Genomic DNA, 25,971 nt, shown 5'->3' with positions numbered 1-25,971 from the left:
TAGCTTTTGAGTAAAAGCTTTTTCATTAATGAAAACTAATACAAAAAAACTTCAAAATTTAATATACTTGTTTCAGACAAAGTTTACAAGAGTCATCAAAGGTCAAATATGCATCAAATTTTTTTCTCTAAAAGCACAACTCGTGAAGAAAAAATTTAAGTGAACGTTATTTTATATCTGAAAGAAAACAAAAAAATAACCAAAAACTGTATTTTAATTTTTTTATACAAAGTACAGATAAATGATCAAAGACCAAAACTACATCAATTCTTTACTCCTAATGTACCACTTCTAGAGGAAATTGTTTGTGTAAAAGTTGTACCATAAATTTACACAAAACTACTAAATATATATCAATCTTGCCCGCACATAGTATAAATGGGTCATCAAAATTCATTTGTACATCTTTTTGTCCTCGTGATTTGCAAATCCCAGAGAAGAGTTACCTAAGTAAATTTTGATTCTTTAATCAAAATTAACAAATAAATATTGTTTCTCAAGTAAAAGTTGTATCATAAGTGAAAAATAACACAAAAATGCTAAAAATGTATCAATTTTGCCCTCACATAGTTTACATGAGTCGTCTAAGTTCATTTGTACATAATTTCTTTCCTCCTAACTTATAAAACCCAGAGAAAAACTACTTAGGTAAATTTTGTTTCTTTAGTGACGATTAGTATAAAAATACTTAGATGTGTATCAATTTTAGCTGTAGAAAAAATACACGAGTTATCAAATGTCAAATGTAAAACGTATTGTCCCTCTTAATGTACAACTCTGAGAGAACACTTTCGGAAGTAACAGTTGTTTCATAAGTGATACATAACAAAACACAATTTAGAGAAAAATGTATCATATTGGCACATTCAAAGTATACATGAGTCATTAAAGGTTAATTGTCATACAAATTTCAATATTATATTTGCTTCTCTTCCAAATTACAATTTTCATACGAAAAAGTTCTTCAAACTTTCAAAATATCTTGAAAACATACCACACTGCATCACTTTTTGCCACATTCAGCACAAATGAGTTTCCAAAGTAAAATGAGAATCTCATTACAAAAATCTCAAAATTAATAAGTGAAATATTTTTCGATAGTTCAAACAAACACAAATTTATGGATACTATGTCACCTATTGGAAAAAATACAAATGTTTTCAGTAGAAACCAATTCGATATTATTATTTAACACAAACGTTTTGTAAATTTCACTCTTTTTTGTTTTTTAAACCTGTGGGTCAAAGTTTATAGTTCTGAATGTGAAATTTGAAAAGAATGTAAAAAAATTTTAAGAAATGTATCAAATTAGGGTTTCTATTGTGCCTATCGGTAGCCACTCTGTACTTGATTTAATGCATTGTAAAAAGAAAAAGATTAAGCTTTATATTGAAAAAATGTTTATTGGGTTTTCTCCACTAACGTAAAAACAAATCAAACAAATCAAGATTGTGCTTAGTATTTGACCACAACACCCCTTTCATGTTCTTCGCTTTCCACACGTAGCAAGAGTGACCGGTTCATAGAAAATGAAACTTTTTAAAAGTCCTTCAGAAAAATTTCAAAATAGTTTTTTTCTAAAAAACCTAGATTTCCTTTTAATCAGTCATTCTAGAACACCGAAAAATTTTCGAAAACATCAATTCAACACTTTATGTGAGTAAAATATCGACTGTTGTCAATAGTTTCACCAAGATGTTATTTGTTTTGACAATTTTCAGCAGTGATTTTGTTATATAAAAACTTAAAATGATTTAATTCATCTTTCAAAATAATTTTGTCAACATCAGCTGTCGTAAAGACTACATTCACCAGGTTTTATAACATCACTCTGCAGAATATGTTATAAAAAACCTTTTTCGATATGAAGTACCTGAAAAAAAGCTGAGGCAAGTATGAGCGTCTTGCAGTAATATGGGTAATGATGTCCAATTGTATCTTTCATGTAAGTAAATAATTGTCTCAGCAGAGTTCATGGAAACAACTTTTGGTTGCAGGATAATGTAGTCAATTGGAATAAATTTTTAATTTTCAGACGGCTATTAAATGTCTATCTGTTAGTTTTCAATTCATTAAATTCGGTAACGAGTTCTAGATTAATTGATTTTTTGAAACAAAAAACAAAATTTTGCCGTCAGGCTCTTTTTTTCTTCACAAAAACTGAGAATCATTTTTTGAACAAGGAGAATTTCAAGCAGAACATTTCATAAACGACTTTTCAAATCGAAACACAATGATTTGATTAGCTATGAACGCAGAACTGTCCCAAGATGCGTTGGGTTTCTAGATATCTAAAACAAATCAATCGTCCATTTGGAAGGTAAAGAAAAAATGTTGAAAAGTGATTTAAAAACTGGATGGCTTGTACTATTCCTTTTCCTGTCTTCAATCATCCGTTTTCCCAATTTAATTCAATGACAGTAAATTGAGAAGGTTCATATCTATGTTTTCTAGGCATAGACGGATGCTCAATGGGTTTGTGTTGTGGACATATGCCCCCCTCCCCCCAGAGAGCAATGAACTGAAATTTATGTTTTCTGAAAGTGTCTGTGAATAAAACATTTGTTTTTCCCGGTCTGTCTGTTCGATAGCATGCATTCCTATAAAATGACAAATTGCATCTGGACAAAAAGTTTTTTATGATGTAAAAGAACCACCGCTTTGCAAATAATTTATCGGCCAAATTCCGTTTAGAAATATTGCTTTCGTTTGTCTTGACCTTGATCACCTTGAAGGGAAAAACTGGTTTAGTTTTAGCCCTTGAATCCTTAATGTACAACAATAGTGGAGTATTAGTTTGTTCCAAGACATGTTAAATATATCCTTTACTTTTTTGCCCACCAACACAATAAAGAAAACTATTATAGAAAAGCATATACGAACCAGTTCAATGTTTGAACTAAGAGTCAACCTGTAAATCAAAATCGAATTCGAAATCACTGAGAGAATGAACATAATTTGTGGAACAAAAATTATTTCTTTTATTAGCAACCCTACTCCTCAGTTGGTTGCGTTCAGTTCTGGTGTTTTTGGAAAAACGGTATCTAATAGAAAAAACAAACACCCTTTCTCATCTTAAAATTTGCTGGTTGAAATAAAATGTATGTTTTTCTCTTAACAGACGAAGATGATTAACATAAAGATGGGCACATAACATAACAGAACAATTACAAAACACAACACATCGATAAAATTATTTTTTGACAAAAAAGAAAGATTCACACTGCGATTTTTTTAAAAAAATAACAACAATACATTTGAAGCAAAGCCTTTTTGCTAACAATTTCGATAAAAGTGTGGGCTAAGGGGTACTGCATGGCAAAAAAAGAGAAAAAAATGATTTCAAGTTTTTGAAAATAAGAGAATTTTTGATCCGTAGATGATTTATTAAGTATTTTGATTTAACCGTTCTGACCTAATTTTTACATGTATTATTTTTAGATGAAGAAATTCGGTTGATACGACTGCAGGAAGAAAAAAACAGAAAATACAACTATTACCACATTTGAAAAAAGAGCACATGAAGACAGTAAAAAATTAGCTGCATAAAAGTTTGGAATTTGTGGTAGCAACTTCACAGAGAGCAGAATTGTAATTCATCATTTCAAAACAGTTCTTGGATGTCAGCCATACACAAGTGCGAGAGTTGTACTCAATTTTAAGACAAAAATTCCGTAATGGATATTTAGGCAAAACTTTAAACTTATGGACATCGAGGTGGCACTTATCCAGAGGTTCCAGAGAAGATCAAAGGCAAGATTGATCAGTTTTGTAACAAAACAAAAATTTTTGAATATCTCAAACTGTTTGTTCGAAACAAAATTTTGGAAATTGGACCACTGAAATTACAATTATCGGTTTCTGTTGAAACGGTCCAATCAAAAGATGGCACTGAAGCCCATTGTCATGCAAAGACCAAAAGTTTAACAACATAACTATCAGATAAAGGAACTTTGAGAGGATTGGCCAAAGGATCAACTCAATCCAAATTTTCTCAACCGTTCGAAATGGTCATGTTGTTAAAACATTATGTCACTTGGATATCAATTTTAACAAATTCAAGCCCATCAGAGGAAGCAGATGCATGGCTCAGCGAACCCCCTTATTTGGCAACAATTTGTTTTGGAAAGTCCAAAACAGCGACAATAAATTGCATACTCAGTGCATTTCAGCACTTTTTCCAGAAAAGAAGCAACAATGCAGGCAGAACAAATACAAGTCAAATTTAGCACAAAATTAAATTGGATAACATCGAGTCCCCAATGTATGTAACGGGTGTTTCAAAGTTTGAAAATGAAAACAATTCTGGAATTAATGTTTTTGGTTTCGATGAAAACAAAATTTTACGACCTTGCTTCTCCATAACGAATAAACAGAAAACCATTCTTTGCGTCCGCTGGGGCACCATTCTTTGCGTCTGCTGGGGCGTCATTACTGCTTGATAACGAATATTCAAGCTTTCATGGTCCACCAATTTAGTAGTTAAGAACACTACAGACACAAACTACGCAATAGTTGCCTTCATCGAATTTGAGACACCACTTCACTGGAGAAACATTTGTTTTTGTGTGGGGGGCGTAAAGCTGTTCCAATTTCTATGCCAATGGAGGACTCAAAAGTTGAATTTGATAAAGGCAAAAAAATTTTAACGTCCAATGATTATTTATGATGAAACAGTTGTTGCCAGCTTTAAACAAAACACTTGTTGGTAAAATGCTTCCACAAGCTAAACATTGAGCAGAAAAATTCAAAAATTTTTCGCGATAGTTTTGTGGGCTGTTGATAGGAATGGTAGACGTCATTACTTTAGTTTTGAAGAGATATGCATCCAATAGCATTTTCGGTTGCTCAGAGAGAATGTCAAAATTATTTATGAGAAAAAAAGAGACGTAGACGTCTCATGATTTCTGGCTGAGAGCTGAAGCAAATGATTGTTCAGAGAGTTTGTGTGATGTGTCATATGTCAGATAAAATTGAAAGAAGAAAAAGCTATCCGACATGATTACTTTACTGGCGAAATTACGAAGTCGCTCATAACAGCTGCAATCTCATGTTTCGTGCGCGGTCCTTCAAACTAAATTCAATCCAAAACCTCAGCAATTACGAGACAAATCACCCAATAAAGTTCATTTCATTTTGCGCGGGGAACAACATTGCCAGTCATTCCCTGAAACAATAAGACATACACCTCATTCTTGTTGTTTGTATATGCTGGTTAAATAAAAGATGACAAGCTACTACACTAATAATGTTGTTTCTTTGACAGCATTCGTTTTTCATCTGGAAGTCTTAAAACATTTGTTGCAACACTCAAAACGAAAGACTACCTTCAATTTCCTGAACTTTGCTGATTGTCTCATGTTGTGTCTCAAAACTGATGCCATGGTTCTGGCTGTCATATTTGAAAATTGAAACAGAGTGCTCCTAACATCTCGTGAGATGCAATGCTTAAAACAACAGAAGTCCAATTACACCTCTTGATTGATGTAGACATGTTACTGTACTATGGGAGAGCCGTCTGGGGTGGACAATATGATAAGGCTCATAATAATTACTACGATGACTCTGATGAAGAGAAACAGTGCACCTATGTACTTTTTCCGGATGTGGTCTTTTTTAAGGTGGAACAATGATGAAAAACTGCCAAATGGAGGATTTAAATGGTCGGCCATCAGTTTGGGTGAGATGATGCAAACACCTGAGTCAAGTGGTGTAATTTCTTTGTCCTAAATTATGCTAGCGTCTTACACAACAGTCACAATGTTGTTCCTCTGGCTGCTGAGAAATCATAAATCGATGCAATGAGATTTGCTCTTTATTTCAAGTGGAAATGGGAAACGAGGTCAACCATATATAAAGCTTCTCATTCTGCTCAAGTCAAAGAATAGATATGTATTTCACTATTCAGTTCTAAATTTCTATTCTCAGTAAGAACTAATAGTCACAACAATACATAAGACTCTAAAGTTCAACCAGAATTAATTTAAGAAGTGCTACTTTGAACAGAAAAAAAAGTTACGACAACAAACAGTTATCAGCAGTTTTGAGAAGAAATTTCTCAAAATGTTGAACAGTTCATGCCGCTGAAAGATGATGCAGAACAAATTTGAGATATTAGTACAAAATGGCATATGTTAAAAATGAGGTGAAAGCCGAATTCTACTGAAAAAAAATTCAACTTTGAGAAGTTCAACACCTCTCGGGATCAAACTACGCCAAAAGGAAATCAGATGGAATAAACCAACCAATCTGGTAATCTGGTTTCTGATATATCGGATCTATCAGAATTACACAAGTGCAGGTTACATGGTGACGGTTGAATCCTCTGTTTGGTGAAAAAACTCGTTTAATGTACCGAAACACTGATTCTCTGTTTTAAAAAACTGATGATATATTGAAACAGATATATAGAAATTGAAACTGATGATATATACGAAAATAGCATATACTTGATTTGAGTTATTACCCTAAAGATAACTACTTGCTGAGTCAACTGAAAAAAAGGTTCCCTTGAAGTTTTTAAATGAAACGAACGGTGAAATTTTTGGAGAAATTTTTGATGGAAGCTGTTTCTCTGATAATTTTAAAGTACTGCTCAAATCCAAATCACCTCGGAGAAAACTAGTAACATCTATAACTATTGTCAAACACAGTCTTCACTTAACAAAGTATAATAAAACTGCCGTGAGCGTTTTTGATGAAAAATGTTATTATCTGATGTAATTTTCTGAAAAATCCCTATGTATGATTAGTGAAGTAAATAGTAAATTTATGAGAAAATCCCTCAGTAAGAAAAGTGATGTACTAATTAATTTTCGAAAAATCCCTCGGTATGGAATGTGATGTATCTATTATCTATGAAAAAGCCATTGGTATTGAAAGGGATGGACTTCTAAATTATGTGATGTGATTAATAATTTCTGAAAAATCCCTATGTATGGAAAGTGATGTAATTGTTGCTTTTTGAAAAATTGCTTTGCACGAAAGGTGATTTAATTAGTAATTTTTTAAATAAATCCCTCTGTATGGAATTGATTTACCTATTATTTCTGAGAAATCCCTCTGCATGGAAAGTGATGTTTCTATTATCTCTGGAAAATCTATCGGTATGAAAAGTGATTTCATTATAAATTTCTGAAAAATCCTTCTGTATGACAAAAGATGTGATTAATAATTTCTGCAAAATTCCTCTCTATGGAAAAAGATGTAGTTATTAATTTCTGAAAAATCCGTATGTGAGAAAAGTGATGTAACTATTAATTTCTGATGGTATTATTATAAAAAGTAATATAATTTTTCAATTCTGAAAAATCCCACTGTTTGAATAGTTGTGTATATATTAATTGCTGAAAAAATCCCGAAATAAAAATTGAGGCCCCGATTGAGAAAGTGACTGTCACTTATATTGGCTAAGGTTTGATACGATGCACGTCCCACGGTTCTCATCAGATTTCAAACAGTGATTGAATAGATAAATTAATATTACATCTTACAAAATTGAGGAATTTTTCGGAATCAATGATAAGTATGGTAAAGTTATTTAAGCCCAATATGGTATATTATTAAGCTTTAAACCTTTAAACTACTTTTACATGCTAAAAAACTAGCATTAAACTAGGCACAATTCGGATTATAGATACATTCACCGCGGAATAGAGTTACTCTCAGTGCCCCGGGTTGACCACCATACACCGATCTTAGATACCATATCAAAGTCATATATGGAGTGTATGGCTTCTTAGATACCATATCCAAGACCATGCAAAATATTAAAAGTAATCTAAAACGAAGTGTTTTGGCTTGCAATACAAAGCTCTAGAGGCAATATTGCATTTGGTTACGGCATTAAATTTTTTTTTTCAATGGTTTCTTATATAACATATCCAAGACCATACACATTTATGGTGCCATGTAAGTTGCCATATATGGTAACTTGGCAACCATATAGCTGACCATACAAAAATGTCAACATTGCTGAAAAAGCTTTTAAAACACCCATACAATGCACTCTGAGTGGAAAAAAACTCTGCAAGACACTTGAAAAAAAATCAAGTTCATGGTGTCTTGGGAACCATATCCAAGACCATAGACATTTATGGTGCCATGTAAGACCATAAAACTCAAAGTCAAAAAATACAAAAAAAATACAGGGAACAGGTAAATTAACGTCTTCTGACTACATTAAGCCTTCCAAAAAGAAATTAGGTTAGATTTTTATTTTGTTCAATTTCCTGGCATCCATATCCAAGACCATAAATATTTATGGTCTTGCATATGGTTGCCAAGAAATCCATGACTTGTCAGATTTCTTAAAAAGTGTTTAAAAAGCTTGAAAAATTGCAGTAAGTAACACAATTTTGGTTGCAAAAGGCATATGTATTACTTCAGCACTATGTGGAGTTCTCAAAAAAAATAATAGAAGAAAAGATACGAAACGAATTTAAAATTTGGCACAAATACATTGTTTCCAGAGGCAAAATCAGTAGTAGAATTAACAACCACTCTCTTCAAAAATAAAAGGCCATACTGAAGTGTATTTGCGGGCATTTTGATCAGAAACAACTGTTCCCGGAGGAAACAAACTGATTGACTCCTTCAACGCAAACCTTGATGAGATATTGGTGAAGCACAGAGCTTGTCTAAAAGAGATCCGCCGAAAGGAGAAAGCATCCAATATCGAGTTTCTAAGCTCTGTCCGATATCTTATTCTGGGAGAAGTCCTTACTGTTGATAATTCGTCTCTATTCCCAGAAGTCATCGTTAACGGTTTAAACTTGATGACTTTGCAGGCTGGTCCCGAACCTTCAAAATTTGGCAGGGAGCTGGCAAAAAAAGTTTTTGGTGAAGGTGAAGATTGTGTCCTTATAGGCCAGATGATCGGCCAGGGACGAAAAGTAAGCGATGTTCGGATTAGAGTTGAGCTGCATCTGGAGAAGGCTTTTGAAGGTTTGGCTACACTTCACAGCTTTTCATCGTTTAAATGTTAAGAAATTAGCAGTATCTGATAGTACTTAAACCTTCAAAAAAGAGTTTGTTTTCTTAGGATATAAGATGATATGTGGGTTGCTAAAATAGTTTTGAAAGCTCCAAATTTTTTCATCTTGTTTCAGAGGTTATCAGGAGAAAGTATCCTAAACAGGCAGATCTTGCCTATCGAGAAGCCAAGAATTCTGCCAACCAGATGGGATTGGACATCAAGAAGAAAACTACGAAACGTCTGGTGGCACAAGGTGCTCAGAATTGAACCATGAGAAGACAAGATTGATTAAAATTCATTCAACTGCTCTGTGCATTTCCTGTGATTGTTGCCAAGATTTCAACTCCTTTGTCATTTTGATCTAATCATAATCTAGTACATTCGCGGTCTAAAAACGCATTCATTCATGACTTTTTTTTATTCTTCTCACGTGTCTTGTTGATGCTTTGAGCTCATGTTTAAAAACTTTGTTGACAATAAATAAAGACTTTGTTTACTTTTCGTCTCAATTTCTTCGCTACTCTGAAACGTAGTCATACAATTTAAATCAAAATTTTCAAAACCCAACTCTTTTTAGATTGAATGAATAGTAAACAGAAGGCACTGGTTCTCGCGCAATGTGACGCTCACGTGACAGTTGAACTGATAAATGATGGCACTGTAGAGGTTGAGTCAATGGTTGAGAAGACATCCGACGAAGAGTATAAATTCCTGCTGGATTGTAATCCTTTATTCAAGAAGTATGACCAGCTGCTGAGGTTGAGCTACGCTGAAGCCAAAGAGGCCAAATATACGATCAAACCTGACATTTTTGGTGGCTACGGGCTTTTTTATGAGGGTGATGAAATATTAAGAGTTCCTAAGAAGAAGAAGTTTCTACCTAAGCTGTGGTCTGTCCTGGAGAAAATTAAAGACTGTGACGAATCATCGATCAAAGCTGTCTCTGTATTTAAGCCGACATCAGCTTGTAGTCACTCCAGAATAATGGTTGGGGCTGTGAGGTTTGCAAATCATTCGTGCAGGCCGAACTGTGAGTATCAGATAAGCGAGTGGAAAGGACAACACTTTGTCAATCTTGCTGTAATACGAGATATTATGCCGGGACAAGAAGTCACCGTTTTCTATGGTGACTCATTTTTTGGAGACAACAACTCTGAATGCCTCTGTCCCTTCACAGCCTTACATGAATTGTCGGAGAGAGATTGCACCGTTGATAACAGAAAATCTCTAAACCTGATGCCAAGAACAAATTCAAATCAATTGAAAAGGTTTTCCCAGAAACGACATCGCTTATTTGTCAAAACCACGAAAAGAAAAAGAGCCAAAATAGATATTGAATTGAGGCAATATGATACAGAAGAGTCAGATTCGGATGATGAAACCAATTATAGAGAAGAAGTTGCAGCCGAAAATTGTGAAACCGTTTCCCAAGAAACGCAAGAGCAAAACGAAAATCAGACCACTTCCTCAATTCTGTCACCAGTACCATTTCAAAACCTCTTTTCCTCACCACAGCATTCAAATGTTGTCCCTTTGGTCATAACTGAAGTCCCGGAGGTTCCAGTGGCTGCCGCAGAAAAAAATGAATCAGACAGCGATGACACTGTTCTCGAAGTATCGGAAAGTGGAGCGTCATCGACAAACTTTCAAATTTGTATTAATGCTATAGCTGCTCAACATGGAACTTCAGACGCTGAAGCAGCTCATTGGATCAAGCTTCTCAAAATTGTGAGCGGACGCAACGATCTACCCAGTTTTAGAACATTGAAGAAAGAGTTTCATCTGTCGAAAAAAGAGCTTTCTGGTATTGTACAGGTTTGCGAAAATGGGGAAAGATACAAATTGAATTTTGTAGCTGAACTTGGTTGTATTGTGCAGAAAAACGTTCAGACAATTATCAAGTATGCCTCTATTCGAAATAAGAAGCGTGACCTCATAATTCCAAATGCAATTGATGCGGCAAAGAGAATATTGAATATTTTCCTGATACTCAATTCAGATGGTGTGCGAATCATGAAATCGGCGAACAAATCTATTTGGCCGGTGTGGTTTGCAATTGCCAACTTGCCGCCCCTCAGACGTTCTGCTTTCCAAAATATTGTTCTGGCCTCCCTTTGGATGGGCAACAATAAACCCAACTGGGATGAGGTGTTCCAGGTATTTTTTTCAGTACTTCATTTGGTTTGAATCCACAATTTATTCTCTGTTTTAAATTATTTAGGAAATTGAGCAGCAGATTCGTGAATCCTCCGTTGTTGTGTCTCTTGGAAATCTCAAGTACTCGGTAGTCTTTAAAGTTATTCTCTTGGTCGCCGACATTCCAGCTACTGCCTCCTTGCTCAACATGCACCATCATTTGGCAAGGTACGCTTGCACCCTTTGTCTCATCGAAACAAAAGTAGCTAATAATAGTCGTTATTTTCCTCTCGAAATGACAACTGCAATGCGAACATCTAACGTTCATAAAAAGTGTCTCGAAAAAATAGAAGAATTGGGCTTGAAATCGCTTATGGGAGTGAAGGGCCGCAGTAAGCTCTTCGATTTGATTGACAATCTGCCTTTGACTGCACCAGTTGACGTAATGCATCAGGTGTACTTGGGCGTTGGAAAAGTTCTGCTGCAAGTCATAGTCGCGAAAACAGTTAAAAAAGACATGGAGAATATCAATAGCATGGTGGCAAACTTAGAGGTACGATTTGTTTTCTAACTAGTGTTTTTTCTAACTTGAGCATTGAAGTTGTTTTTTTTCAGCTCCCTAATGACTTTAAGAGAAAAGTGAAGACTTTGAAAGACCTAGAATTCTTCAAAGCAAACGAAATAAGAGCTTGGCTGCTATATATTGGACCTGTTCTATTCAGTTTTGCAGTTAACGAACAACTTTACGAGAGGTTTATGTTGCTCAGTTACTCAGTTCGCCTAATGATGATTTCGACCGACTACGCTGAAGATGCGAAAAGACTTGTGAGCTTATTTCTTAACAAGACAAAAGACCAATTTGGCGAGGAGGTTTTCTCTGCCAATGTACATTCCTTGATTCATTTGCCCTGGCAGCTCAAATTCTACGGCCCCATTTGGTCAATGTCAGCAATGATGTTTGACTCCGCAAACTATTTGTTGCAATCGAAGTTCACAGGCACAGTAAATCATCTCTCTTTGTTAGTAGAGCGTTACCTTAGGAATAAGCAGTCACTGAATGTTGACGTTGTCAAAGATAGTCTGCAGGAGTTTTGCCTTTCGCTACGCAATACAAAGAGGTTCCGCAGGAAAGTTGTAACAAGTGGAATCCCAGAATCTTTGCTGTCACCGGGCAAAGTTTTCTATAGCAATTGTTACCATAATTTGCTTTGGCTTGATTCTAAGGCTCATTTATCTTCCAAGAATAGTTATCTGGCTTATTCTGATGGTTCAAGTACCCGATACGGACAAGCGAGCATTTTCTTTACTGTAGGTGGCATCGAAAATGTTTCCGTGGAAATGTTCAGAGTAACAGACTCATACAAATGCAACTCGGCATCTAATTTTGACGTTTACTCCTATATAAAAGTTGAAAAACTAAAAAAATATGAAACTATTTCTGTGGAAATGATTGTTTCGAAATGTCTACTCATAAAGGTTTCGCATGAACTCTATCTCGTACCCCTTCTTCAAATGCTTGAGCACGATTAATTTTATTTGTTTTTTATTGGTTTTGTAATTTCCATAAGGTAATCATTTTACTTTGTATAAGACACATATGTGCGCTAGAACTTTTTGTTCTAAGATTAACAGTTTGCTGCTGAAGTTAGCTCTGCTATGAAGAAAAATTGTAATTCACTTTCATTATAGACAATTTTTGTTTCATTTTGAAGTCCTTGATTGAGAAAACTAAATGTTTATATGTTTGTTTGGCTAGCACTGTAAGCTCAATATTTTTTGCGTCCTAAACAGAAGGAAAATCCAATAACAATTTTGTCCTAATAATGAATTATTCTTTCGTGAGAACGGAAAATCTAAAATCAAGCCAAATTTTCAAAGATACCTGCGAGAACAATTTGATGTATGCAATTTACTTGTAACCAGCCTAGAAAATTAGGGTAACAAGCCCACTGATTCCAAATAATTTTTTGAAATAAAAGGGCGAACCAAATTTTCTCGAAAAAAAATTGCGATTTGAAAAATGATTTCAAAAATACCTGCAATGAAAACACCTCCAATTACAAGATGCTTCATGGCTAAAATTTTCTTCGCTAGCACTGTCAGCCTAATTCAGAAGCCCGAAAACAGAAAACTTATTTTGGTTTTTTATCAACAATTTATAAAGAAGTTTTTCCATTTAACAAAAAATGAGAGAAAAATTGGATAATTGCAGTTGAAAAACGAACTTTTTTCTTGGAATGTTAGGCGGAGCATTCTTTTTGCATTACAACTTAAGTTCTACTGGTAGTCTGCTATATGAATTTGGACCACTTTAAGCAGCTCCTAGGCCTGATAGATTTTTACTATTTTCAAAAATATAAGCCAAAAAAATCGATTTTTCTAATTGAAATACGAACTTTTTTTCTAAATTTTGGCAAACCAATCTACTTGCAATTGGTTTGCGATCTTGCTGTTTGTTTGTTAAATGTTTTTTTTTGTGTTTCAGGTGTCAAATAAAGAGAATGAAGTCAACCCTCCAAAGAAACTTGCAAAGAAGACAAAGAAGATCAGAAACTTATACCATGTTCCCATATCTTTCCAATTTTCCGGATTTCTGCCGAGTAATAAGGGATCCCTGAGTCTAGCGAAAGCTGAAATGAAGTCTTTGTACCCTTTAATTCAAAATGTGTCCTTTTTGGGGCTGCGCAAATGATCTGAGGCGATGCATGGTTGGGCAAATTTTGCGAATCCGACCGATTGCGCTGAAACTTGTGAAGAAGTAAAGAAAAACCCAAAAAATGGTCTTAAAGTTGTAAAGATGGGACCCACAAAGCCTGCGGAGTTTGAGGAAAGCTTGAAAGAAAATGTGTTGCCGCCTCCAACAAAAAAACCTTGCCGCTTTGATTTTACACAAAACTTGAACATTGAAAATTTGTAAATTTTGCTTCGGTTTTGTGAAAGTCAAAATGAGGAATACGATTTTCAATATGAAAATAAATGATCTCCTTGTACTTGTTTTTTCAGCTCTTGGTTTCCACAAAAGACGCGTTGTTGAAGAACATTTTTTCGAAAAAATCGAGATCGGGTTTATTCGTTATGACACTTTTATGTGGTGTCTTAGATAACATATCAAAGACCATAGAGTTTTCTTAGAAACCATATCCAAGACCATACAATTTAACATTTGTTAAAATGGATTGAAAAGCCTTCATTTGGTTGTAGTTTTTAAATATTTTGCCGAATCTTAAAAACCATATCCAAGATCATATATGGTGTCTTAGATACCATATCCAAGACCATAATGATTTCTTAGATACCATATCCAAGATCATACAACTTACCATTTGCGGAAATGTAGTGAAAGGCATTCATCTGGTTACAGTTTTAAAATGTTTTGCCGAATCTTAGAAACCATATCCAAGATCATATATGGTGTCTTAGATACCATATCCAAGACCATAATGATTTCTTAGATACCATATCCAAGATCATACAACTTACCATTTGCGGAAATGTAGTGAAAGCCATTCATTGGGTTGCCTTTTTAAAATGTTTTGCCGAATCTTAGAAACCATATCCAAGATCATATATGGTATCTTAGATACCATATCCAAGACCATTATGGCTTCCTGGATACCATATCCAAGACCATAAAATGTTCCATCGGTGCGAAAACCATCGAAAACGCGTTGCTCTGCCTAAATTACCAATTTCATGTAAAATCTTGAAAATCATACCAAAGTTCATATATGGCTTCTTAGAAACCATAGCAAGATCATGCAAGAAATTTTGCTTAGACTTGGATGGAACCATATATGGTCTTTGATATGGTATCTAAGAAGGGTCAGCCCGGGGCGAAAATAGATACAATAATCGTGCTAGAAAGTCTTGAATACCATGCAAAAATAGGACACAAAGCTTGGATCTCACTTCCGCGGTTAATATTTGGACACTTTTGCGAACATGGGTTGTGGAATTCCCTTGAATGTTGAAATTTGTTACTTTTTCAATGTATAAACATCGAACACAAACGAACAAGAGATGCACCGATCGGACAGATTTGTCCGTGACGATTGGGGCATGCCTCTGCGGCGTTATGAAAGCACAATGTTGATAGCTTAAACCCGACTCAAATCCAATTGAACGTTTTGCTTTCACAATTCGTCTTCTTCAGAAAAAGATGTGAATTACATTGGAATGTAATTTTTTAAGCATTACACGTACGCATTTTATCTTGGTATTTTGAGATTGAGATTGGTTCGCGTGGTTCACATGAAGAGATCTAAACGGAAGTTGTGTCAAAAGGACGTCATCTCTCTAATGCAATTGCACAGTCTGACACATCCGCTCTACCGTTCACAATCTACTCCCCTCCATAGCTGCTTATGGTACTATTAACCATACCAATCACACCTAAACTCTATTTTAGGTAAATCTCTAAATGCGTCCTTTTCTATCTGCCTTCTATGATAGACGGCTAAGTGAGAGCATATATGTGTAAGCATGTAAGTATGACCACGTACGTATATTAGCGCTCAACCAATAACTTACGCTTGAATTAGTAAGTAATGTTAGTGAGATAATTTTCTATCTGTTTATGCTTATAATTGCAATGAACGTGAGCTTCCCCAGTAATAGCCAAGAGCAGCATTCCTTGTCAGGCGGTGCTTTGTCATTGTCGTCAAATCTCAGCATTCTAGACAATGATCGATTCTCGAACAAACATTTCAGCAACCACTCTTACCACAACACTGCCCATCTCAGTTTATCCACTAACAACAGTTTAACCAGTTCGGGCTGTAATATTACGACTAATCCCCATCACAATCAAGTTATTACATCTAAGCAGGGCTCCTCCTGCTGCAGAGATTGCTGTTCGACCGCTCCTGTAGTGGGTTCCCCAGTGCCCAAGACGCGAAGTGTACAGGGGGGTAACGTTGTGTCTCACGATCGACAGCAACAACCCCTCCCGCTAATGTCAAAGTACCTTCACCACCAACACCCACCACCCCAAAACCCTCTACATCCCCAGCCACTTTTCAAAAGGTAAGACGGGCCACGATAAACAAAAACATCCCTCACCTCAAGAAAATTTTAGATGAATTACAAAAACGTCTCCAAAAATTGGCATTTACATCAATATTGCTGAAAAGATCCCTTATTTTTAGTGTTTTATAGAGCGTCTCTTAAACTATTGTACATGTAATTATCAGTTGCATATACATTTGAAAAGACAACAAAGGCATGAATTTCTACTTTTGTTCATTAAAATTTGATCAACTCATCCATTATCCTCTGTTATATAGAATTAACCCCTTCATGAAGTTACCAATAACTCTCCTATTTACAGGGGGAGGATATTTTTTTTATCACAGACCAGATTTTTCTCTCCAGGCATCTCAAACTGAATAAATTGTTGGATGCATCATATCTATCTCTTTCGGGAAGTCTGTTTTCTTTCCGTTCTGGCAATTTCTGTTCAACTTTAATGTAATCAAAAACCAATAGTCTAGTACCTTCAACATCTAGAGCAGTTTGAACATCTAGAGAAGATTTTTGGGGTAGACTATGAATTGCGGTTAATTTCAAGGCAGCGAGCAAATTTTGTTTGTGTATCTGGTCTTATACTTGATACGTTAAGACGCCAAAAACCCATTACTGGTCTATGGTATCTGAAACGGATGTATGATGGTCAACCCATGGTGGACACTATGCTTCCCCTCCCTAATTGGTTCAAATTAAGTAATACAAATCAAAATACCTGGTTGATCCCTGTCGTGGTTCTGAATTGAAGTTCTGAATGTCTCGTAATTAAATTTAGCGTAATTAAATTTAACTTGTTCGTTTTTCCAACCCCACCTTAGTACGGTGGGAGTTGTGAGTGATATCATTCAGAAACCCATAGAATAACGCTGATCCATCGATGGGAACATAAGGAAACCAGACCGCGATAAAGACATGCCTCAGTAGCTAATGGGATTTGATTTGATTTTATCGCAAACAACCATGAGGTACAATTATCAAAGCAAGGGCCCGTCACAAGATTTGAGGACCAGATCAATCTAAAGCAATTACGCGGAATTAGTGGAAGAGTTTAACACATTGGCTCTGCTGAGGACAGTTGACTCAACTCTGAGCAACTCTCTTGACAGGCAAACAAACACCAGAGAAAACACTCGACTGTTATCGCTTTTCCTAGCTCAACCAGGAGCCTATTTGATGACTCCTCCTATCCCAGCTCTTGGTTTGCATCTTCAGTCCAACAAATTCCGAGTTGCTCTGAAATTCCGGTTAGGAATTCCGCTGTATGACTGAGAAGGGCGAGGGCCATATTGTAAAACAAGGGTATTCGACATTTTTGGAACCGTAGCGTTTCATGTAATGGTCGCGGTGACATCATTTTGCGTCATGATAGAGCATGAAGCACAATAATGACAGCTTGCATGTCAACCATTTTTTCCTGTTTTCGAGCAGAAACATCTTAAACCAGAAAATATTTCTAGACGAGGATACTTGTATTTGCCTATTTTTATTGCATAACAACCGGCTGCTTTGGACGCTATCACAACGCCAGCTCTGCAGGCAGCCATAAAACAGATGCGGCGAGGGTATGTGGTTAGGCTCCAAGCCTAGCTGAAGATAGAAAAATTGAACAATTTCATAAGAAATGCAGCAAGAAGGGCATACAGTTCATACCTTTGGCGATAGAAAATTTTTGGTAGACTATCTGAAACAATGAGGAAAACATTAGAAATAATAGCTCTCTTAGCCCATAGCAGAGGTATCCAGTCCTAAGGCCTATCGATAGCCTTAAATCCGCTCAAAAAGATTGTGTCAGTAAACGCATAATGATGATTGCTAGAGAGGCACAATTCTAAATTCCAAACAGAAAGTGAACTGTCACCTGTTGTGTTATTTTTTCTTGATTGAAGCTGCATCGCCTGAATATAGTAGCTAAATTCTAATATTTTGTCACTCCCAATGAGCGGGGAGAACGCGTATGTTTGGTTTAAAATGTCGACAATTGTCAACCAAAAAGAGGGGTCAGCCTTCAATATACAATTGCGAGCAATGAGTTGCGAAAGTGATTTCCGTGTAGTACGTGAATACCAAAGGAGCTGCAGTGATTGGATACCTGAATAATTCAACGAAATGCACAAACAAAAACTCCTTTTCGTCAATTTCTAATTTTTCGCTTGAACCACGCTTTGGTGAACCAAGGTTATTTAATTTTAGAATCATTTTTCATAAAAATTTCAATTTAATAAAAAGTAAACATTTGTTGTTTGGCCTTTTCTGAATGAGGTCATTTGAGTTCGTAAAAAAAGTTAAGGAAGTCACTGGGTCAGAATTATTAGGCACGGTAGGCAATTCTTCATCCATATTCAGGTTTACTTTTTTGAGATTACCGCAAAGATTCAAGGATTCAAGCAGAAAAGAGTTTGAACCATAGTCGGAAACCCAGGTTTCGACCTCGAGTTATGAATTGATTCAAAATATCCAGTAGGGGTTCAGAATAGAAAATTACAGAATTATTTTCAAAAACTTCTGCTTCTTTACATACAATGGCAGCAATAGAGTGAGACTACACAGCATTGCACCACAGCAGACCAACTTAATATACAGTTGGAAAACTACCAAAAGACATTAGAATTTTTCCGACGAAAAATATTTGCGACGAAACAGTTGTCAGGTGGACTATATTGCCCCATTAGTTGCTTAATTGAAACAATGTAGTTTAATTGTACTGATCTTCTCATCAGTCATGATAAAAACATGGCGTTATTCAATTGTCTTCCTTTCCAAAATTTTAAATTATCAGTTTTTTTAAAAATTGCAGATTTTTGAGAGAGCCGAGTGGAACAATTGAGTCTAGCTTAAGTCCCTAAACAAATTTTTGAGTCAAGTTAAAGCCCAGTCAGGTTAAAATTGGTCAAGCTAAAGGTTGAGAGGACAATTAAAGTCGAGCTTATGTCTTTTTCATAGGCGATTTGAGTCGTGCAGGGTCTGTTCATACCCTTTTGAGTTGAGGAAGGTCTTTTTATAAGTCGAGACCTAAGCCTGGGCAAGTTATTTGATAGCTTAGGATAGGCAGCCACAACACAACTTACTGTGGTTTGGTGTAAGGAAACCGAGAAAACAAATGTTGGAGAAATCGTATATGGTCATTTATTTTAAAGCTCCCCCAATTCTGGCTCGCCCTGTAGCCCCATGTTGCCACGGAGGGGCTCGCCCAGTTCCGCGACGTTTGCAGTGGAGCCATACAGTGTGTACAACTTCATAGGAGACTCGAGGGAATCCTTCTCGAATGCCAACTCTAGCAGCAGTCACAGGCCATCCTACGCCAGTGCACAGTCCAACGCTAACTTCTTCAAAGGTACACAGTTATTTCTCTTCCCGGGTTGAGATGAAAGCGCAGAATATCTTCAGCATATAAATTAAGCCAAACGCACAACGAATTTTTTTGTGAGAAAGGCCATTCCAGGTGGAGGCTGGAATTCCTCGTGCATAATTACTTGTGATCAGGTCAAAAAACATCAAAAAGGCTACGGTGGGGTGGCACCATTAATTTAAAGTATAAGTATGGCTAAATTTAAAACTAAATTCTGATCATAAACAGTTGTATGGAACGAAATGCACTCAATTAATTGAATGTTGCGTTTGCACTTAATGTTCCGACTCTGATCATCCTCATTATTTGCTGAATTGTCCGCCAAATTAGGAAAATTTCAAAATATTAAAGATTAGTCTTGGCTTTGGAATTTAAAACTAGATGTATTCTTCGACAGGATATGGCTCGTGCGAGACTGCGAGTAGCACAGATTGTTCCAACATACGTTTCAAGTCTGCGAAGATTTTTTTCTACCTCGGAGGAAACGATCTTTTTAATATTAATTTTGCAAAACTCAACTCGATTCAATTTTTCAGAGCAAGCTTAATTAAAACTTTCTTTAAATTGAAAACTGAAAAATTAGAATCTTAATTTTAATATAATTTTAGCAGCTAATGAATCAGATGCGTTTTGAACTATTTCACCAAATAAGACTTCCTCCGAAATTGTTAAAACCAGAAGTTTTTTTGCAAAAATAAGTGAAGCAATGTGTTTACACTCCAGAAGTAACAAAAAGTAAATTGCTGATTTGTTCTCATCTAATTTTTTGCTCATTGAAAATATAAAGCACTGATGATGATTATGTCAAGTTTTTCATCGTTTTGGTAAGAACTTTGTCTGAAATTTTTCAGATCTTTTGTCTTATTTTCGGACATTTTCTTTACTTGAATAATTTAAATCAACCACCAATCAAAAAACTTTCGGTTCAACATATACGTGACAAATCAAAAAAAATTATTATGACGCTAAAGGTTTTACACTTTTTGTCCTAAAAGACTGAAAATTGTTTACGTCTATTACTCAAACCAGCTGGGTTCTGTATTTGTGCGATTCAGTATATTTTGAGTCAACCGCAATAAGTTTTTCTCTGAATTAACACAATCAAGTGAGATGAAAGTTGCAATGTTGCAGATATTCTCTTATTTTTCAAATCCGACTGTTTTTTTTGTTACAAAATCGCAAAAAGAAGATCAATTTGGCTAAATATAGCATTTAAGAACTTTAATTAACTGGTGGATTTGATTTTGGCCAATGTATTGCAGCAATTGTGGAAAAAATTCTCTACATGAATAAAAAAGTATCTGTTATTATTATTTGAAGTGAAAGCATATAAAGTAGAAATCCCACTAATTTGATCTACTTAATATAAAATAACAGATCGGGCAGTGCAAACATCAAAGTTATTTTAAATCTGAAGTAATAAGAGTGAAGAAGAATTTGGTTATTCTTCAAGTGGTTGCCTTTCTTGTTTTTAGGTTTCTGAATGTCCTTACAAAACGAAATTTGTATTTTATGTCATATTCATGAGGGGGGGGGGGGGGGTGGGGGGGGGGGTTTACAACGCAGACTTATCAATGCATAGCATCGATTTGCAAAAATGCGTCTATGTAAGAAGAATATAATTTTCTATTCCAAAGAATAGATATTTACTTATTAGCGTTTTTTTTATTCCAAGCAAAATTTCTGCCATTTTTTAGAGCTGGAGGCCACCGCAGTGCTTAAACTCCAAAATCCACTGACCATCAGGATGGATCAATAGGAAATAGGATTGAAAAAAGAATGAAATTTTCTCTTTTTTACCAAATGGTTTGCCCATGTTCTCGCCTCAAGTATCCAATATTTGATCAGTTTTTTGACATTTTAATGAAAACAAGTTCCAAATGGGATATGGGAGGCGATCTTAGCGTAGGTTGACATAGATTTTATATATAAAAAAGTTTTTTCCCATAACAAACCCTCGATCTTTCTCCTTCTTAACATTAAAATGTTATAATAGCTCTCCAAATTTCAAACAGTTGAATCAAAGTATCAAATGTGGAGGCCCTAAAAATTTTGAGAAGCTAAAGAAACCACCAAGGAGCTTTTTACACCTTTTTGTTTTTCCTTTTTCTATTCCTTTTTCTGTAACTTACTCTTGCCCATAAGGAGTATCAGAGTCGTTCCTCTGGGTACGGCCGCTGGAAAATAATGAAAAAAGGGGAACTGAAAACAAGTCAAAAAAGTTTTAAATATCCATTTTTAGTTCAAAACAAAAAGGAAAATACGTTTTTAAATTTTTTAAATAGAAATTCACCGTCTGTTTAACTTTTCGATTCCCATGTCCTATAGAGTTTTTCTGTTTTGATTAAATCAAAAATCTGTTGAAATAAGAATCAGTGACATCTTATTTATGTGCTAAGAAAAAGAGAAAAATCTAACAAAAATTAAAAAAAAACGTTTTTTAATTTTTTTTACGTTTTGTTAAATAATTTTAATATGAAAATCTTTTCGTTGCTTTTTTTGTCAACCAAATTTGTACAATTGAATTTTTTAATATTTTAATATACAATTTTATTACATTTATCCTAACAATTATGTTAAAATAATTTAACAACTTTACATGCTCAACCCCCACCACCAAAACTGTTCTTGTTTTCCTTTCAAATTTTTACACAGCTCCTTTTCTCCTACTTGGAATGAAATTAGTAATTTTTAGTAACAATCAAAACTACCCCTAAGAGCTACAAAATTATGTTTCTCTTTTTTAAGTGCAAATTTGACTAAAGAGGAAAAAAGCCGGTCTCGAATATATATTCCCCCATTTTGAAGGAATGTTGGCAATGTGAACAATTACGAAAGAGCAGACGATTTGGCCATAAGAGAACATCTAATTTTCCAAAAAAAAACAAAAAAATAAGATTTTGATATCCAATTTGTCCTATTTTTTTGTCTGAAATGTGAATCAATAAAATGATTTTACAAATCAGAATTAAAACAATTTAGATCCATTTCAACATTTCAAAAACAAGCACACAATCTGTCTACTTGTTCTGAATTGTGCTAATTTCTATTTTTGGTCTTTTCGATTTGCACCATTAAACCCCCCCGTACTGAAAAGGGTAACAAAGCCTGTCTGGCCAGATCTGGCTGGGCCTCGGCACCCATCTTAGCTATCAGCATCGAAATTTAAGTTACGCAAAGATACAAATGAAATAACTATCTTGCTAAAAAGTTAGACATAAGAGTCTTCGTTGAAATCAGGTGCCTGTAACAAACTAAGTCTACTTTTGTTTGAGATTGTTACGACTGGGTTCATGTTTTTGTTGGGAATAAGGGAGGGAGACAGTTCTTGTACCGGTATGAGTCTGTCTGTCATTCCTGACTGGAATGAACTAGATTCACTCTGTCTTGACTTCCTTGAGCTGGATAAAGATGTATGTGAATTTGAATATAATGATTGTAACTCTTCTTCTAGTTGAACATCAGTCAGTGTTCTTTTTGGTTTCATTGACTCTTTCTGGTTTCCGGGCGTGAATTGCGGTCTGACCTGAAACGAAACAGTAGTCGCGGGTTAATATAACTCAGTTCAGGCGATTTTGCAGGCTCAGTTGAACTCCAGGCGTACAGATATCTGAAAGGCATCTGAATTGTATTTCAGGTACTTTTTTTTACCTGAACTGTTCCATGTCTAATTACCCAAAAGAGGAGCTTACGCTTAATTATGCAGTGCATCAATCGATTTTTGTTGAAACTTTGTTGCAAACAAAAATTTCTCGTTGTATTGCGAAAGGAACAACAATGATTTCGAAGTCGATCAATACCAATTCTATGCCAATTTTGCGGTCAAACAAGTCTAAGAAGATGTCACACAGTAAAACCCATGCAATAAACACTCAATAATAAGCAGATGACATTCATCAATGTAGAAAATAAGCAGGAGACAAAGCAGTAGCTAATGTGTTCAAAAAAAGTTGGAAGCGAAAGAAAATCGTTTTCCATTTAACTTCGTTCTAGTTATGTCAATCAAGTAATCCAATCAAAAATATTGTAGGCACCAAGCTGCACTTGGTACAATGCGCCCCTTGTGTGTACTATAATGGTAAAAATAGATCAACAGAAAAGAAAAAAGAAATGAAAATCTATTTTTAAAGGTCAATTGTAGTCGGACGTGAGGATCTGAAAATGTGAATCATAACCACTGGCAACAATAGACTCCATTGAATTGTGCAGTTTTGAAACTGCTGCTCATTTTATGTTATAATTTATAGATTTAACAGATCAACAAACAAAAAACACCCGCGTGGAGGTAAAATTTAAGTAGAAGAACTGCTGTAAGAAGTAGAACTGCTTCGAGGTAAAATTTTACGACCATCGGGTGTATTTTCAGAACAATTTTTAGTTTGAAAGCAATACCTTAGATATCTTACAAAACTTAATACGGCGCCTTACTAAGTTTTGTAATTTTTCAAAGGTGAGAAAAGTTGAAACCAGTGCCAAAAACGTAATTAACAATGACGCCTATGAAATAAGCGTTTCATTATATATCGTTTTTAAGAATTCAAACTGAAATTGGGAATTATACGATTTTTCTACGTTGCCGTAGAAAACTTATTATGGCCTTTAACGGCGCCGTACAAAGTTTTGTAAGTTCTCTACGGCACCGTATAAGTCTTAGTTTGTTTTCAAAGTTTCGTCTAATGTGGTCAACCTGGGGTAGTAAACACTCAATAAAAACCAAATGTCGGTAATGAGTGTAAAAATTAAGCAGGAGACAAAACAGGAGCTAATGTGTTCAAAAAAGATTGGAAGTGACAGAAAATCGTTTTCCATTTAATTTCGTTCTAGTTAGGTCAATCAAGTAAACCAATAAAAAATAATGTGAGGCATCAGGCTGCACTTGGTCCAATGCGCCTATTGTTTGCAGTATAATGCTAGGAAAATTAGATCAACAGAAAAGAAAAAAGTTGAGCCCCAATTATAAAAGACAAATCAAATTCTGGCTGCGAGAACAATTGGTTCATTACGACACAGTCTGTAAAGAAAGTGCATAATTTATTTTGCTGGATAACAGCTGAACAATATTTTTCAAATTTTTCGGCAATATTTTTGCTCACACGAGTTCTATCTATATATTCGACTTGCACAGGTTAACTTCTCTCTTTAATGTACCCACAATGAAATGAGGTATCATTCAGAAATTACCCAAATTACTCTTGAGTTTCTTCAATAATTTTCTGTCAAAAATAGCTTCAAAAGCTAGTTTTAGTTGTTGCGAGTACTGATCGTTTCGGTGACAGATTTTTCAAAATCGCCTTTCCACTTTTCATTCAAGCGAACATTTAATGCTTATTCTAGATGTTTTGCACGAGGAGAGCAAATCATTGAGAATACGTTATAGTTAGTCACTTTAATGTCCAGAAGAGGAGAACGTTCGGAAAAACTCCAGGGCTAAAAATAAGCATCAGCATATTAATAACAAAACGCTTCAAATTTCATTTTGGACGTCTGAAATTTTCAAAAGCGCTGCAATTATTAAACAAAGCAACTAACCTATCCACGTGGAAAAAAAGTAAGCATTCATGAAATTCGAATTCCAGTGAAAAAAATCTTACAAAATTTTATTTTCATCTGTAATTGGATTCAAAGTTTGAAATTACAGAAACAAAAATCGTTGCGGTCTGCCGTGAATTTTTGAGGCCTGAAACAAAAGGGAATCGCTCAGTTCAAGTGTTCTTTACCTAAACTCATGTAGTTATTCAAGTAATTACATTTTCAGGTGACAGATATCTGATTGACATCTGAAGTTTAGTTTAGGTAATTTCCTACTTGAGTGTTTTTATCTGATACTTCCTGAAAGAAGAGTTTACGCTGAAATTTTTAGTCTATCAATCAGTTTTTTGTTGGAACTTTGTTACAAACAAATGTTTCGTTTTTGCCCTGCAATGAGAAAGGAACAACAATGTTTCTGAAGTCGACAAAATTTTTATGCAAAAAATCCATTTTCAACTTAACACCGTTCTAGTTATGTCAGTGAAGTTATCCGATAAAAAGAATTGTGAGGCATTAGGCTGCACTTGGTACCAATGCGCCCCTTGTTTGAACTAGAGTGGTAAAAGATTGAGATCAACAGGAAAGAAAAGAAACTGAGCCCCAATTAAAGAAGACAAATCAAATGTTGGCTGCAAAAACAATTTGTTCATTATGACTCCATCGGTAAAGAAAGTGCCTCATCTGTATTATTATTATTATTATTATTATTATTATTATTATTATTATTATTATTATTATTATTATTATTATTATTATTATTATTATTATTATTATTATTATTATTATTATTATTATTATTATTATTATTATTATTATTATTATTATTATTATTATTATTATTATTATTATTATTATTATTATTATTATTATTATTATTATTATTATTATTATTATTATTATTATTATTATTATTATTATTATTATTATTATTATTATTATTATTATTATTATTATTATT

The 25,971-nt window shown here is 34.8% G+C and overlaps 4 protein-coding genes across 4 annotated transcripts in view; 1 reads left to right on the top strand and 3 right to left on the bottom strand.

Annotated features, from left to right (window-relative positions):
- The window catches only part of LOC142339404 (uncharacterized), a 64,268-nt gene that overhangs the window by 33,952 nt on the left and 4,345 nt on the right, over positions 1 to 25,971 (bottom strand). The window lies entirely within an intron of this gene.
- Positions 1 to 25,971, bottom strand: part of LOC142339402 (NAD kinase 2, mitochondrial-like) — a 117,631-nt gene that overhangs the window by 87,316 nt on the left and 4,344 nt on the right. The window lies entirely within an intron of this gene.
- LOC142339401 (uncharacterized) overlaps positions 15,485 to 25,971 on the top strand; it is a 51,247-nt gene continuing 40,760 nt past the window's right edge. Inside the window, exons 1-2 of the mRNA XM_075389419.1 lie at positions 15,485 to 16,138; positions 19,273 to 19,469. Of these exons, the coding sequence (XP_075245534.1) occupies positions 15,690 to 16,138; positions 19,273 to 19,469 (646 nt within the window). The 5' untranslated portion in view covers positions 15,485 to 15,689. The remainder of the gene's footprint in view (positions 16,139 to 19,272; positions 19,470 to 25,971) is intronic.
- LOC142339403 (uncharacterized) overlaps positions 22,666 to 25,971 on the bottom strand; it is a 39,601-nt gene continuing 36,295 nt past the window's right edge. The window contains exon 3 of the mRNA XM_075389421.1: positions 22,666 to 23,010. Within this exon, the coding sequence (XP_075245536.1) occupies positions 22,696 to 23,010 (315 nt within the window). The 3' untranslated portion in view covers positions 22,666 to 22,695. The remainder of the gene's footprint in view (positions 23,011 to 25,971) is intronic.

The sequence above is a fragment of the Convolutriloba macropyga genome, chromosome 5 (genome assembly GCF_964194025.1).
Source record: "Convolutriloba macropyga chromosome 5, txConMacr16.3, whole genome shotgun sequence".
NCBI lineage: Eukaryota > Metazoa > Xenacoelomorpha > Acoela > Convolutidae > Convolutriloba > Convolutriloba macropyga.
The sequence above is the reverse complement of the archived record's forward strand: the minus strand, read 5'-3'. Positions and strand labels throughout refer to the sequence as shown.